The sequence below is a fragment of the Pholcus phalangioides genome, unplaced genomic scaffold (genome assembly GCF_987345545.1).
Source record: "Pholcus phalangioides strain wild (caught in Gottingen) unplaced genomic scaffold, Ppha-v1.0 ptg000042l_1, whole genome shotgun sequence".
NCBI classification, from domain to species: domain Eukaryota; kingdom Metazoa; phylum Arthropoda; class Arachnida; order Araneae; family Pholcidae; genus Pholcus; species Pholcus phalangioides.
In genome coordinates this window covers 19,599,922-19,616,911 of record NW_028301628.1, presented here as the reverse complement: position 1 = coordinate 19,616,911, position 16,990 = coordinate 19,599,922, and the positions used below count along the sequence as shown (strand labels likewise).

The 16,990-nt window shown below is 35.0% G+C and overlaps 1 protein-coding gene across 1 annotated transcript in view; it reads left to right on the top strand.

Annotated features, from left to right (window-relative positions):
- Positions 1 to 16,990, top strand: part of Rab10 (RAS oncogene family member Rab10) — a 51,960-nt gene that overhangs the window by 11,675 nt on the left and 23,295 nt on the right. Inside the window, exons 3-4 of the mRNA XM_089254580.1 lie at positions 2,997 to 3,135; positions 11,632 to 11,721. Coding sequence (XP_089110706.1) covers positions 2,997 to 3,135; positions 11,632 to 11,721 — 229 coding nt within the window. The remainder of the gene's footprint in view (positions 1 to 2,996; positions 3,136 to 11,631; positions 11,722 to 16,990) is intronic.

Genomic DNA, 16,990 nt, shown 5'->3' with positions numbered 1-16,990 from the left:
CTTGATTTTTGAAATATGAAATGCTTAGAGATATACGAAGCCCAGAAAATTAAATATGAAGTAATTAGCCACACCTACTTTTGAGTTGGACATTCATGCAATAACATTTATTTCAACTTTTTATATCTTCTCAAGTATGAAAATTTAGTTCTCCGTATTGTCTTTTGATATTCAACTGCATAAATTGATATAGATTAGGTGGTTTTAAAATTCGTTATGGAACCCGTAAAGTACATCGAAGAAATTCCACAGAGCTTTAATTAAGCATTTTCAAAAGCAGAAACAGGCAGATGGATACCTTGAAGTTTAGGGGGGGGGGATCGAAATACTTAGCGCCCCTTAAAAAAGGAAATATATATATATATATTCATTTCTACGTTTCTTTAAATCTAGATTTGTTTATTTCATGAGTCACACAGTAAGTCGCCATATTGGTTAACTTAGACACGGTTGTATGTCTCTCAAAGAAAGAGGGAGATATCACGTGATCCAAAAAGCCTCATTGAGGAAAACCCAGGCAGCGCCGGGTATTATAGCTAGTTATGTATAAAATAAGTTATAAATGACCCAGAGACTCCTCTATAGCCTTTGAAAAACAAAAACATCCACCCCATGAGGAAATTCAAAAACGCACATTCCATCCCTCGTAGTTTGAATTTTAATCTGGTAAAATATTTAAAATCTGGTCTAAGTGGACACTGAACTGAACATATTATATCATCAAGATAATTTTTCTTTTACTTTAAATTTTTTGTTGAAATTGAATAGTATTTTGATGTTGGTGTAAATCTTGCATTTATGGCTCTCACATTAATTGATCCAGAGTGGATGGGGAATTGGACCTGGAAACAAAAATAATATAGGAAAATAATGGTTCTGTCCCATAAAATGCAGAATCGATTGTCAAATAACGACCTTTACTCATACTAAATTCCCTTTATGGCCCATCTCCCTGGATCTGGGCCTGGTAGTGATTTTGATGATCTGTACCACTTTTAACTTTGGTATTTAACTGAAAAATAACATGGTGGAGAATGTGTGTGTTAAGAAAGAAAAATAACCTCTCTTGACTTTAGAGAGAAATGTCACATAGAAAAGAACTGGTTCCCTGTGTGCTTTTCTTAGGGGAGAAAGAAGAGAGAAAAGGACAGTCAGTCTCAACGTATGGAGATGTGCACCTAAGAGGGGGGGGGGAACAAAGGAGAAATTTAAGAAAATTGTGCAATTCTTCAATATTGGTTTTTGTAACATTCATTACCACGAGCAAACATAACTAACATTATCGATCAAATTCTGGTCTAAAACAATGTTTTCCAAAGTGGGCAATATCACCCGGGGGGGGGGCAATGGAAAGATCCGGGGGGGGGGGAAACATAGAATCTCTGGATTTAGTATAGGATCCTATGGGTTAGCTTGAGTTAGGAGGCGATGAGATAGAAAAATTTTTGAACAAGGGGGCGATGGAACAAAGTTTGGGAAACTATGGTCCAGAACAGTGATTCTCAACCAAAGGCCATATGGACCAAGGATATTCGAGGGAGCCACGGATAAAAATCTGGCAAAAGGGGAGCCACAGCTTCTGATAAGGGACCACAAAGGAATTTTGTGAAAAGAACGATTAAAAAAAATTTAATTTCAAACAAAATGTGTTGAATATTTCCCTCCCATTTAAGTAACATTAACATGAGGGAGAGGAAAAAAGAAAAGTGCTGTGTGCATGAAATTTGGATGGTTTTGCGACATAGGTTTTTAGGGCTAATGCAAATGATTTTCAATTTTTCAGTTTGTTATAAATGTTATTTCTACTTCACATCTTATTTTCCATGTGTGATTATGAAACAGGTGCTGTATTTAAAACAGTGCTTGCCCAAAACCCTGCCGAATATGCCAGAACACTTTTCTTTGAAAAATTCATTATATTAAAGGTACTGAATACACATAGTCCCATTGCATTATTGTGAAACTCAACATAAATATTGTTTTTTATTAGATAGCATTATAATGATGCAAATAAATATGAATGGTGTAATGCTCATTTAACGGCAATTGCTCTATTTTGACCTTTCAAACGTTCATTTTTAAGGGAACTTTTTATTTTAGATCCTCAGTCTTGAATTTTAATTAATTTTGATGAAGGAAAATATCTGAGCAAAATGAGGCTGTATGCAGCACTTACACATGACTAACTGAATACAATTTCACAAAAACTGATTATCCCTATATGATGATAAAGGACTTCAAGACCCAAAATTTAGTTAAACTTCAATTGTTCTCTTATGAGGCTAGAAGCTAATATTTCACTGAATAAATTCAAGCTATATATACACAATGCTAGCACACGGTGGACAGCAGTTCGAAAAACACTGGAAAAAAAGACTTATCAAAAGACTGTCTTCAACACATTGTGAACTTCACACATTGAATACAGGTAATCAGTAGTTTAAATAAAATGGGCGATAAAATTATATATTATCTATTCTAGACTTTTCATGTAAGAATTGCAAATTTTAATTAATGTTTTAATTATTTTAGTAAATTAGTGTTTAAAAATAAAATTTAATATACAAAAAAGTGAGTTTCTAATCATGTTATATACCTATTGTTCAAAATATTATCCAAAAGCATTCATTTAGGTTTTTGACAGTTTGAATCAGTTTTTGATGTCAAAAACCCGACCCGGGTTTTGGAATATGCATACATTATAAATAATATAAATGGCTAGCATATTTTTCTTCCTCGTTGGGGGGGGGGAGTAGCACTATCACCTGCACAAAACCTTGAAAAATATTCCTTTTCAAAAAGGGTTTGGCATTTTACATAGGGTTTAATGTTTTCCACCGTGGCAGTTACAATGTAGATCAGTGAAATCTTAAAAAATGCTTGAAGAGTTAATGTTCATGTAATCTTGATGCAAGTTTTGTGTTTGCAAAAAATTCATACTATAATATTTTTGATATGTTCATATATGAAAATTATTTTGTTTTTTGTACATATAGGGATACAGCTGGACAAGAAAGATTCTATACAATCACAACTTCATACTACAGAGGGGCAATGGGAATAATGCTTGTATATGACATTAGTAATCCAAAAAGCTTTGATAATATTGCCAAATGGCTGAGAAATATTGATGAGGTATGTCAACAATTATTACCATGTACTGCATGAACTTGTGACTTCAATTTTTATACAGTGAAACACCTATATAACGGTACTTAAGGGATCAAAGAAACATATCGTTATAAAGGTGGTGTTGTTATAGATGGAATATGCAGGGTGGATACTATTGACCACCCAGTAATTACGCACATGATCCCTTGTGAAAAACTAATATAGAAAAGTGTTTCCTGTTTTGGGATCACATAAATATTTTAGAGTTATAAAATTTTTAAGTTTTACGACATGCCATTTTTGTCACGGTCATTTACACGCCTGAATTGCAGTTTTTTGAAAATGAACTGAAATATTTAATCTGTGTTAGAAACTAAGTTCGGTCTTTTTTTTCACAATTGGCGCTATTTCTCTTAGTATGGAATGATGTCATAACCTTGTTATTACATTACCTTCGCCGTCTATATTGACAAATTTATCACCTAATTTGTAAAGTGTTTGGTCGATACCATGAATTCAAACACACACTGTTTTTAAATTCAACATTTAATTCTAATGAAAGGTGAATTATGTATTTCACATATGCAGGGGAATTACGAGACAACCTCCAACATTGAGTGGTGTCAACATACACTTACACATTTCTCCTGAGAGGAACATAATAATAATAAAGTGAAAGGTGATGTCAACTCCATCTTGTTTCAGGAGCAAGAGATAAGTGGACATACTCCATCTTGTTTCTGAAGCAGGAGATAAAAAGTTAGGCGTTTCCAGTGTCAACCAAATGAGATGTACCAGTTTTTTTACATGTGTGAGAAACCCCCTCATTTTTTGCACTTGATATTTGGAAAAAAGTTGAAAAATATTTTTCTATAATAATATCCATGTATGAGACCCCACTCCTTATTTTTGGGACCCAATATTTGCCAAAAAGAGTTTCCTTATGTTAAAATATGGAAAAATTTGAAACCAAAAGCAATACCTTTTCACCAAAATATAATTTCCTTCCCACTGTCAAGTGGAATTTTTTGAGGGAAGGTGCATATAGTGCATAACGTAAAAAGGGATGAGTAGAAACACTTTTCAAAGTTGGATTACGAATTTTCCTATTCTGCCGAAATATAAAATTACAAATTATTACCCAAAACCTAAGTCTGCATTGCCCTTATCAATTTATGGTATTTTTACTTGATATTTTTATTTCAGTTAAATAAAAAATAATAATAACAGTGTTTCAACTCACCCCGCAGAAAGGGGTGAGTAGAAACAGGCATTTAAATGCATTGTTGTTTCTTTTCTAACAAGTTGATGTAAAGTTGAAACAAGAAAATATATATGGTTCTATTAGGAAATGCATTAGTAAACAATGATTTTTCAGTGAAACGGTTTGTTAACATAAAAATAGAGTAAGTAAAATAAACAAAAATGTGAAATACCAACTATACTGTAGGTTATATAATGCAACTCTTTACCGTAATCTTGCCATCATTAATAAACTACAACATCAGTGAGATCCTCTTTGAAAAGTAGCATGTTTTTGAAACATAAACTTGTACTCGAAATTGGCGAGTACAGTTTTTTAAAGTTTTAATGTACAAACGACAGGTTTGTATTTCATTAACATATTAACAGAAACACTGAAAAAAACGGCTTTTTAGTTGTAAAATAAACAAATCAGGCGAGAAATAGATTTTTATATAGTATTAGTACCAGTACGGCACACCAGGACAAAAAATAAATTTCTGGGTTGTAGGGTGAATAGAACTGCCTGAAATATTGTATTCATGCCATACATTCTAAAAACATAACCTTAAAACATCAACAGACAATGTTTGCCAATGGAACAAAATATTATTTCCCTGTTGGTTTTAAGTGTTGCCAATATAGAAAAAATAATAGTTCAAATTTTTTCTCAGTAATTTTATATGCATATAAAGTTTAGTTTCTATTCACCCCACTATTTCTACTCACCCCAGTATGGTACATGTTACGGTTTAATAATACATAAGGTTTTACAGCACATATTATAAGGCTGTTGATTTCAAACCAACCCAGTGTTTATTTTGCTGTAGTTTTTGAGATAATGTATACTCTCAATGATGCAATTTGTGCACTGCTTATGCATTACCATTGAAATTTAATTTCCATTTCATCTCAAAAATTTTAACCAGTCTGACAAAACCAATGTTTGATTTGGAATCAGCACCCAAAAATCACTTTAAAAATCACTGAAATATCTTTACCAATGATTTACTGTATTTATTTATAACACACAGTTACAATGTTATTTGTATGCTACTTATGTATTACCATTGAAATTTAATTTTCACTTTATCTTAAAAACTAGAGCCAATCAGACAAAACCAATGTCAAATTCAGAATCAGCGCCCCAAAATCACACTAAAATCACTGAAATATCATAAAGAACAAAATCAGTGGTGAGCAGTGTTATAATCAATAATTTGAATTATTGAATTATTATTAAACAATTAGAATTATTTGAGAACTATTGTGAACAATAATTATTCATATAGTCACATACCATACCAAATTCTACATGTTGCAATAAAGATTTTTCATTTCCTCGTGATTGCAATAGATTTTTTTATCAAGGCAATAGATATAATCTTGATTGCCAGGCGGGCATGGCGTATTAGGAAATCAGTAAGCCGGTCAACAGGAGCCGATGTTCAGCAGCAAGTGAAGATGTGAAGAATCTGAACCAGCCGGCGATGTGTGCCTTGCACAAGTGAAAATTAGATAGAAACTATGACATCTCAACATTTTAGCCGGACGGGCAGCTCTCCAAGAACCGATCAGCAAACCATGTTAGTAACGGTGAACAAATTAATGAAAGTGACCTGATCATCAGGTCTCCGGGTATTTATACCTGAAAAAGGAAGTATCGCACAAAAAATATATTAAAACATGACCAATGAAAAAAACAGTATAACAAATTTGCATAACATTGAATTTTATAGAAATTTTGCAATATCAATGTGGCAACAACAATCATCAAAATGGCAATGTGATCAAGATTGCACATTTTTCCAGTCTATGGATAATAAGAATATCACAGATTGCAACCAACCGTGCACGGTTATGAAAGGTAAGACAGTATAACAAATTGTATTATAAAATTACACAAGTATAAATATATAACATGTTTAAAAATTAAATGGTAGAGGTGGGTTTGGCAAATTCCAGAAGAGGTTTCCCAACTATTGTTACACAGAGGTTGAGCAACTTGAAAAAATTTTTATTTTTGGGTATAACGATATTGCTTAAAAGTTTTGAAAGCAATGGGGGAGGGGGGGGACTGGTATGCACATCTTTTTATTTTTTGGTTTTGGTGAGGGTCAATACAGTAGCATTATTATCGCTTCAAAAATGCCACGTTGTATATTTCGGTGAATTTTGCAGGGTTATGAAGTGACATAATCATTTTTAAAATGCTATAACTCCTTAATGATAGATCAAATCAAAAAACAAAACAATTTTCCCATAATTTGTTTTTGACAAGAAATCATGTGTGTAACTATTTCACAGTTGATAGTATCCACCCTGTATTAATATTATGAAAAGGGAGTGCATGGGAGCAATTGGTAATATTTTTACATTGGTAATTATGGAGGTAGCGATTATATTTTGTTTTTGTGAGTATCGTTGTATAAAGGATTTCCTCTGTGTTATGATTGCTAAATTGAAAAATTATGAATGACAGAAAATTTTCTGATTTCATGACAGTGTACCATGCAGCACGAAGAGAGGATGTAAGGTCATAGTTAATTTGAACAAAAAAAAACACAGTTTTGGATCGATTTTCTTAAAAACAAAATCATGTTTGACTTAAGAAATTTGGATGGCACCTAATTTTTTTTCAATTTGTCAACCCTTTATTGACACATAACATAGAAATGAAGCTAATGTATAACTGGGGGCTCAAATTTTTATGACCCAAAAATCTTTGAAATATGCAAGCATTTATGACCTAAAACAAAAATATGACTTTGAAATACAAAAATATAACATTATAATTTTCCACATTATTTTATCTTTTTCAGTTATTGCTTTTTACCTTATTAAATTGAAAAACAAACCATAAATGTATCAATTTATCTGATAAAAAATTTTCAAACGATTCTTAGTGTTAACAATATTTTCACTGCACTCCTGAGAGAGAAAAAAAAAATTTCTTCATTATTTCCCTCTGAGCTCTCAAATTTTGACAGTCTAAATTGGACAAAACTAAGGGGAGATGGCAATCACCCTGGACGGTAATTTTGAGGGGGGTTGCAAATTTTAGAGATGAAAATTGAATAAAATGATTTTTACTTCAAAATTTAACAAAAAACTGTTATAGAGCCTTGAAGTTTTACAGTGGTGGAAACCACTAAAACTTCATTACAGTGGATTAGTTTACAACTAATGGGTTTTCACCTGTCTTCTTCACCAATAATACTGAACTAGCACACAGTGACATAGTTTCTATGACTATCCCATTATCTTTCCATTTTTACAAAATATTACTGATTGCCATCCTCTCAGACAAACTTGTTCCATACAGCGGTACACAAACAGGTTTGCTTCTTTCTACCTCCTTAATGTCCATCTTAGTCAGTTATGCACATCCAAGTTCCTCAGTGGACAATGCAAAAACATCTCTATGCCCATTTACCAATCTCCAAACTTCACGCTTTTCTTGATCTCCAGTTGAATTGTCAAATTTTATTTCATCTAGACAAATTCCTCTCGTCCTTTACGTCCTCGTTCCTCACACGTGGTAGAACCCACATTAGCGAACTTCTTATCGCAAGACTGTAATTCATTGTGCAGTTAATCCTTCAACATCACACTTGAAACTATCATCCTTACAGGATATTTCAATGTCCCTCGATCCTATGGTGACCTCACTTACACAGCAATCAGTTGAAGGTCTCACTTTTTCATCCACTGTAACATCTAAATTCTATGTAGCTCACCACACACAAATGAGTTTCTGACTTCAGATTTTCCTACAGCTTCATTCAGTTCTTTTAATTCCCTCATGCTCAGTTCATCAACAATGCTTGACGCACGACTGATACACTGTCCTTCAAACTTCACTCCATGTTTTCCTAAATTCAAAAGCTGAACCTTTGTTTTCCCTTTCACAACTTCCAGCAAGACATCAGTATTTCTTTGGCTTCCTTTCATCAGTACCAGTCCATCCTCCACGTAACCTATTCTGGCATCAATGACCTCCATCATTGCACCGTCAACTTCTTCAGGATTCATGGTCATCAACTTTATCCTTTTTTCCTCAGCTCTCACATTTTCTCAACATGACAACTCAATTGCTTGCCGCACATACCTGACCTGGCACCATTCACTTCCAAATCCATGTTAAGTTTTCCAAGTGCAACTGCTGATGGCTTCACCAAATCTCTAACCGAACAACTCTTCTGATTTTGGCATATACTTGAGCTTCATCTCTTCCGCTACAGACTTCTTCAACAATGTCACACTACTTCCAATGTCGAGTAAACATGAGATTAGACGTCCATCATTGATCCTAGCATTTTTAATGCAATTCCCTTCGTAACAATCAGCACAACCATTTGCTGCCATACAGGTGACATGTTAAATTCTTCTTTCTTGGACAATCACGTAAGACATGACCCCGGTATCCGTACAAAAAATATCTGGGCTTCCAATCTGGTTGTGTATTGGCTCTGGGAACTGTTGGCCGGGCACATTTACCTTCGCTGTCATGCATAACTTACTCATATGAGGTTGATTGTTCCGGTTCAAAGTCCTTTCCATCATCGTATCTCTCCTTGGATCCACATGCACAATTCAATCCTGAGCAACAATTCTTTGGTATACATCTACTGTTTGATCATTTCAAAACCCGTATCTTTGTTCATCAGTCCCTGCGATCTTGACTTTTCACATCCTCGATCTCAGATATCACGCTTTCATATTTGTGGAGCTTTTTTGCCAATTCATCAAGGTTCACAAAACTAGACCACTGATTGATGAAATGTTTGCAAATGTTCATCGATACCCACTATTTCATCTGCTCTGTGATGATCAGTTTCTTCAAAGACTCAAACTTGGCTACATTCAAAAGTGACGGCCACTCGGAAAAGAAGACATTCAACTCATAACCAAAGTTCTTCCAAGACGACTTCAGATGTCACATGTGCTGGATAAACTTCTGCTGTATCTTCTCTGTCGTTTTAGCAACAGCCCTTTAACGAAAGCATAGTCGTTAATACTCTCTTTGGGTTCATAGATCACAATTTCAGAAACTTCGTAAAGCAGCAACACCAATAGGCTGGTGACCCACTGTTCCTCTGGTACTTTAGTGAGTTTGGCTTAGCACTCGAAGTACTGTGAATACAGACTCATCTCTGTTATAGACATCAAATTTCTGTATCATCTTCAACAAATCGCACGATATGACGCCATGGCTTTTAGTGTCATCATCGATATTTCGTGACACACACATTATCCGAAGACGTTCCAGTTCAAATTGTCACTTGGCTTCTTTCTGTCACAGTCGCTGTGCCTCCACTTCTCATTTCTGCCGCTGGGCTTCTTCTTGATGTGTTTCTATGACCTGCTGGAGGAGTCCCTTAACCACAGTTCTTTTCATAATAATTATGTCAAGTCGAAGAATTGACGATGAGGTTCTTTTCAGATCAGCAACTTTGTCATTTAAAAATGGCTTCTCTCCCAATTCCAATGCCAGCATCTCCAGGTTTTTCTTCCGTCCTCTGACCAGAAATGACATATTTGGCTCCTATCACAATTCTGTTCTGGATCCCACTTCTGTGGGATCAAAATCTGTTGTCTCCCAAGGAAGTAACTGCGGCTTCAAATCAATGTATTCTGAGCTTTCTCTAATAATTACAAAAACAAACTTTATTTTCAAATTTAAAATGTGTATAGCCTCAATACGACTACCTTCCTATGCCATTACTCAATCAAACCTCTCACTGTTCGATTTGCGTTCCCCAAAAATCTTGATCACAAAGTCACAATACGTTTTTTCCTTTTTCATCAGCTGCTCAGTAGCTTCCTACAGATGTCATTCGAAATAGAGGAAAGTTTTATCCTAAATTCTTTCCAGTGACTTACCACACCCATTGATTTCAACCACTTTTTGAAAATTACAGCTAACCTTTCGTGCAAAAGATCATATTTATTTTTTCTAATTGAAGGAACCATTCTTTTGTTATTAGGTTTACCCATGAAAAAACTACAAACAAAGCTAACAACTCAATGGTCACTAACTTTTAGAACTAAAAGTTTGCTTTAACAGAAACATGTTTAACAAGATCCTCAAAAGTTGTGAGAATTAAATCCAAATTAGAAGTACTTCTAGTGGCTTCTGATACCTGGTGATACAAAAAATTATCAGGCATCAACTTAAAGAAAGCTTTTCTCAAATTGATTTCTAACTAATAAGTTCTCCCAATCAATACCCATATGATTTAAATCACCTAAAATTACTACCCTCTTATGCTTAGACATGTAGAAAATTTCATCATGAAGGATGTATTTTGGATCACTATTCTGTGGATTATAGCAAACTCCTGCAATAATCTCATGATACTCTTTGCACTCAAGTTCCACCCATGTAGTTTCAATATCACTACCCTGTGCATTGCACTCTCTAGTCTTTCTTTCAAACTGAGAACAACTTCAGTCTATCCCCTTGCGCGATTTACTACTGAGTGAGCTGTGCTGGAAGTGTGAGTGTGTGTATAGTGTTTTTTCTGATTTTTCAGTGCTGTCATCTATATTTCAGATGTTGAGGTCAGAAGTGAAGTGTCGAGATTGAATATTTGTACCATTGTAGGTCCGAAGCTCTCTATGGCAAGACCTTACCCAATTGTCCGGGGAAAATATGTTGTAAAAATTTTGTATGGTTTTTTTCCTTCATTTTGACACAAAATAAAGTGTTCCAGACTCTGTCACGAAGCTGGGCTGGAAGAGATCTCTGCAAAGGGATCTGCTCATATTAGCACCTTGAAGTTGGGAACCACAGGAAATTGACTTTAGCTGACCACTACTATGGCAATGGTGAGATTCGAACCCGGGTCCTTGTAATGCGAGTCTATCACTATGACTACTCAACCATTACAATGGCACAATCTCTAGCCTACAAACAGGATTTTATTATGCCTATGTAGCTTATTGTCCATTCTGAGAAAAACTGGTTGTGAAGGAAAGACAGTGGAAGGGCTGCCTATGGAAGTTGCACTGTATCTAGCTGACTAATGGCAATTTTGGGTTGATTTTGAAACATAAGTATTTTTTATCTTATTTTAAGTGCCTATATACATTCTGGTACCTTCCAGTTAGAGACTAAATAATTGTAATGAAACCATTGAACCTTGTAAAAGGTAAAAACTTGAGTCTGATATATTTAACTTTACATCACATTAATAGTATGAAAATTTATTAATTATATGAGTTTTTCTCTTTCGATAATGAAATAGTGACTTTTAAAGATGTTTACTTTAGCATGCAAGTGAAGATGTAGAGAAAATGATTCTTGGTAATAAATGTGACATGGAAGATAAGAGAATGATCAGCAAAGAACGAGGGGAAGCAGTAAGTGTTTTCTATTTTGATATTCTCTAATTACAATGGTAATTTTAGCTTGTTTATGAGCATAATTTGTACCGGAAATGTGCTTGTAATCCAAAGCACTCATATATCTAAATGATATTCCCTATTAGAAATAAGTAAAACTCGCGTGATTTTTCAACCATCTCCCTCACAACTGCCATGATTGTTATCAAAGAATAAGTGTGATCAACACTTATTATTTTTCAAATAATTGTGATCAGCACATATTCCCAAGAGATCTTCACGATCTGTCCAGGGAATTTGTTAGTGTTAGTAGACATCCATACCCAAACCGGGATTCAAACCCAGACCTGCTCAGTCAGAAGCTAACTCCCTAACCACTGGACTGCCAGGTGGCTATTAATTTGTTTTATATGGTATGTTTATTTGTTTTATATTGTGTTTATTTTATGTTAAAGGCCCAAGGATCACACTGTTCTACAAATAAAAATGAAAATCGTTTTTCTAGGGGTAAAAGTTGTGATTCTCATGGAAATCTACCTCCTGAATTCAAATCTTTACATTTTTTCTCTGTGTCAGGCATAGTTTTCAAGTTATAGGCAATTTCAGAGTTTTCTACTTTTTTTTCCATGCTCTGTATATATGTAGGCAAGATATGTAATAATCGCTATTCTAGTCACTTTTGAAATTGTATCGCAACATTCCAAACAGAATAAAACAAAAATTAATTACAGGCCTATGAATCACCACATTTATTCATGTATAGGATAAGGTTTCTATTCAGTTTTCTCGGCTTCAAAAACCTATGTTGTGTTATATGCGCAAGCAAATATCTGACCAAAAAACATGACTAAAAGACAAAAAAAATCAGTTAAAAATGGTTTTTAATTTAAGAAATAAACTCCAGAACTAATTATAATTTTGATTGATTGAAAATAATGATTAAGGATTCATTGAAAATTCAATGTACAGTCGACCCCCCGTATTCGCGGGGGTTACGTTCTGGAGGTGACCGCGAATACGAAAATCCGTGAATAACCGAAACCATAGGTTTTTTTTTCTATATCTCGTTTATTGAACATCAGGAGAAGAGCAGTGTGATGCAGGGGTAGAAAGGATATGTAAAAGAGGGTGAAGATGTTTTCGTGAAAGAACACTGTGATTTCTGTTTGCCGTTTCTTCTTCATATCATGAAGTATGTTGGAGTATGTTTTGATAAGACTTCCTCTACTAATTTTTCTACATGTGAAGCACATACCATAGAAGGATCTATGTCATGAAAATAATCTATTGCTGATTTAAACTTGCGAAGCCCTTCCGCTATGTTACATATGTTGAACTGGTCTTTATTTCTTAATCTTCTTCAGCTTCAGTTTCAGGAGTAGTCACTCAGCTCCATTAATTCCTCTTCGGTTAATGTCTCTGAATTGCTATTCATTTTTAGCTGTTCAATTTCTCTATATCCATATCATTGAACCCTTCTCCCCTCACCTGTTTCGCTAACGTGACAATGTCTTTTATAATTTCCTTGGAAATTTTCTAGCTGCCTCCTGGTCGGCAGAGGCTTGATCGTAAGTGATTTTGTACATTGCATAATCCAAATCATTTCTTAAACCTATGAAATCAACCTTTACTTGCATAAAGTTCTGATGAAATAGACGTTTCACCAGCTCTTTCCTTTATAGAAGAGTAAAATTTTTTTCGCCTTTTAATTTATAATATTGCAATCAATTGGAATACCTTTTCTGTGGCAGTCTTGACCCACAAAAAACAGTATTTTCTCTATGAGAAACACATGGGTCCCGTAGGCAATGCAAAGTTTTCCCTGCCATAGGTGCAGCTACAGCCTCGGCTGATTGAATTTCAGATTCCTTTTTCTTGATATATCTCACCGTAGATTCGTTGATTCCATATAATGGCGGGCAATAACAGCAATTGATTTACTTTCTCCACAAGCATACATAGGCAATATATAAATTTTTTTGCAAAGTTTTCACTTTTTTTGTCTTTTCAAAACATTATCAGTAGTATTAGAAAAATGAGCCATCCTAAACACGTACAACTCAAATTTCGTAAACAAAACACGTGAATGTCGATTGCTAGTGTTGACAAAAAAAAATTTTCAATGAAGGAAAAAAAACCGCGAATACAGGGGGTCGACTGTAGATGAAAAAATTAGTCAGAATCAGGGACTTAAATAATTGAAAATTGATGAATAAAACAATAAATAATTAATAAGAGAAATAGTTCCAGAATAAATGAAAATTCTGAATTTATAAGATATAATTTCAGAATTTTTGAGACTTTTTAAATACTTTTGCCCCCCCCCCCCATGCATTCGATTCAGGTTCTTAAACCAGACACAGGGATCCTGACAGTGGTATCAGATCCAGAGGTGCAGTCAGTGCTCAAGCACCCACAGTATTTTGTTACACCATTCTGAGCACCACCAAAATTTATTCAAATTCTGGTTCAGAAACACAACCCCCTTTTGAGACAAAATTTATTGGCAATCCTTATGTATAGGGTGGCCATTGTCCTGATTTTCCAGGACATTCCAGATTTTTTGCTAACAAAATCGCTGTCTCAAAAGCACTTTTTCGGGATGCCCTATTCTGTATCTCTGTTTTTTGGTTTTTTTTCCCCTACATTATCAATGATGAATGAAATCAAATTATTTTTCAATATTTAGTTGGCGGAACTGTTTTATTATGAAGTTTCACACTGCCAATATATCAACATATTTTTTAGCTATGAATCCTGCATACAGTGACACCAACACAGTCGCAAGTCAAGACAAAATGCGTTTCGCATGTTTTAATGCTGCAGAGGCAATATCTTGGTATCCAAACTCAGGATTATCATTATCACATATAAAGCCCAATAACAAAATATTCTTGAGCTCCTTCTTGAGAAGAATTGTTTCAGTTGAATCGATGTTATTTTAAAACTAGCTACAATACCCGGCGCTGCCCGGGTTTTCTTCAATGAGGCTTTTTTGGATCACGTGATATCTCCCTCTTTCTTTGAGGGACATGCAAATCGTGTCTAAGTTAACCAATATGGCGACGTCCTGCGCGACTCGTGAAATAAACAAATCTAAATTTTAAGAAACGTAGAAATGAATAGTCCCCCCCCCTTTTTTTATGGGTGTTAAGTATTTCAATTCCCTCCCTCTGAACTTCAAGTTATCTATTTCTGCCTGTTTCAGCTTCCGAAAATGCTTAATTAAAGCTGTGGAATTTCTTCGATGCACTTTATGGGCCCATAATTAATTTTAAAACATCCTAAACTATATGAATTTATGCAGTTGAATATCAAAAGATAATACGTAGAGACATTAATTTTCATGCTTGAGAGGATATAAATACAAAGTTGAAATCAATGTTATTGAATGGATATCCAACTCAAAAGTAGATCCGGCAAATTATTCATATTTTTAATTTTCTGTGCTTCGTATCTCCAAGTGAATTCAATATTTCAAAAATCGAGAATTCAATTTAATTTTTAAAATTATTGATGTGGCAGGAAACCCCCCTCCCCCCACTAAATTTCCGTATTTATGCAGTTAAATCGGCAATTTTAATACTGATTTCTGTGAGAATAACCCTTTTCCTGACCCTCAAAGCGATGATGGTGATGATTATGACGTCTATTCAAAAAGCCTCATTACTGAGAGTATTGAAAATGTGGCAAACCATTATAAAGGCATAAACTATTATACATAACTGGCAGCATTAAAGAGGTGACAAACCATTGTAAAGACATAAACACGTCTGAAACTCATCGCTAGGGAACCACGGTAACCAAAGTAAACGTTCGGAAAGTGATTGTTGAGGCCCAAAAACCATTGTTGCCGGACAGTTTTTTGCCCATTTGGGGCATTTGCCCTGGTCTGACGAAATTTTAAAGTAGCCTATCGTTCAAGTCGGGTCCCATTTGGTATATATGCAAAATTTGGCGACGATAGATCTAAAATTGTAGATTTGTATAGAGAACATACACACACAGACACACGCACAGAAAATCAATTTTATATATATAGATATTCATAACATTTTCATAAAAATGGTGCAGTCACCCCTTGCTTTGCTATACATTTTTTTTTCCAGTCACAGATGTTTTCTAGGAGACAGGTCAGTTGCACTAGAAGGTATGCAGGGCTACCAAAATTACACTGCTTCACTTGTTATCTATGTTCAAATTTCATTAAACATGTCCCCCCAGCTGCTGTGGTGGTCGAGTGGTCATAGTGACGGACTCACATCGCGAGGATCCGGGTTCGAACCCCACCGGCGCCACAGTGGTGGTTGGCTGAAGTTGGTTTTCTGTAGTTTCCAACTTCGAGGCGCAAATGCGAGCCGATCTCCTCGTTAAAGTCTTGCCACAGAGAGCAACAGGTTTACAATGTAACAAATATTCAATCATTACACTTCACTCACAATTTGAAGTATAGATGGCAGCACTGAAATATCAAGCACAACACTAGCTACACACTCAGACTGTTAGGTGCACTCACTTTGTTCCAGACTCTGCCGCAAAGCTGGGCTGGAAGAGATCTCTGCAACAGGACAAGTCTGGTGGCAGAGCCCCTGGCGTTCATTCATTCAGACATGCCCCCCACTTTCATTATCGCTGTTATCGATTGTTGATAAATAACTTTTTTTACCCTCTCCGCATTATTTTTCCTTCACACTTTATCCAAGCCTAGAACTGACTGTGGCGTATAGTCACTGGTGTGTTTAAAAAATTTGTGGGTTTAAATTCCTTTGTCATATGTCAGGATGAGATCCCCTTACCTTACAAAGAAAGAGTTCAAGGTATCATCTTGGCAATATCTATAAAAATCTAGTCATTAAGTATCACATTATTTCCTGACCTTTATTGTTCGTGGTCATTAAATGACTTTGAAATAACATGATTTTCTTCTCTTTTTTTTGACTGGCATCATTCAGAGGAAATGACCAAGTTTCACATCATATTTGACGTCAGGCGATTACTTGGATCCTTGATTCATAAGATAGCCAAAAGCAGTCCATGTTGTGAAATCAGTGTCTCTTTGAGGTTTTTCAAAAACCTCTATGATTTTTTTAAAATCATCATCTTTGAGTTGTTTATTCCTAATGTCACTAGGGTGGCACACAGGAAAATCCACTGTAATTGTACGGATCTCACAAGGGTCTTCAGGTGCATTTGGTAACTGGGATAACATGTCAGCGAGTGCATTTGCCCTACCTGGTATGTAATCTATATTCAGATTGTAAATCTCTATGAGCAAAGCCCACCTAGC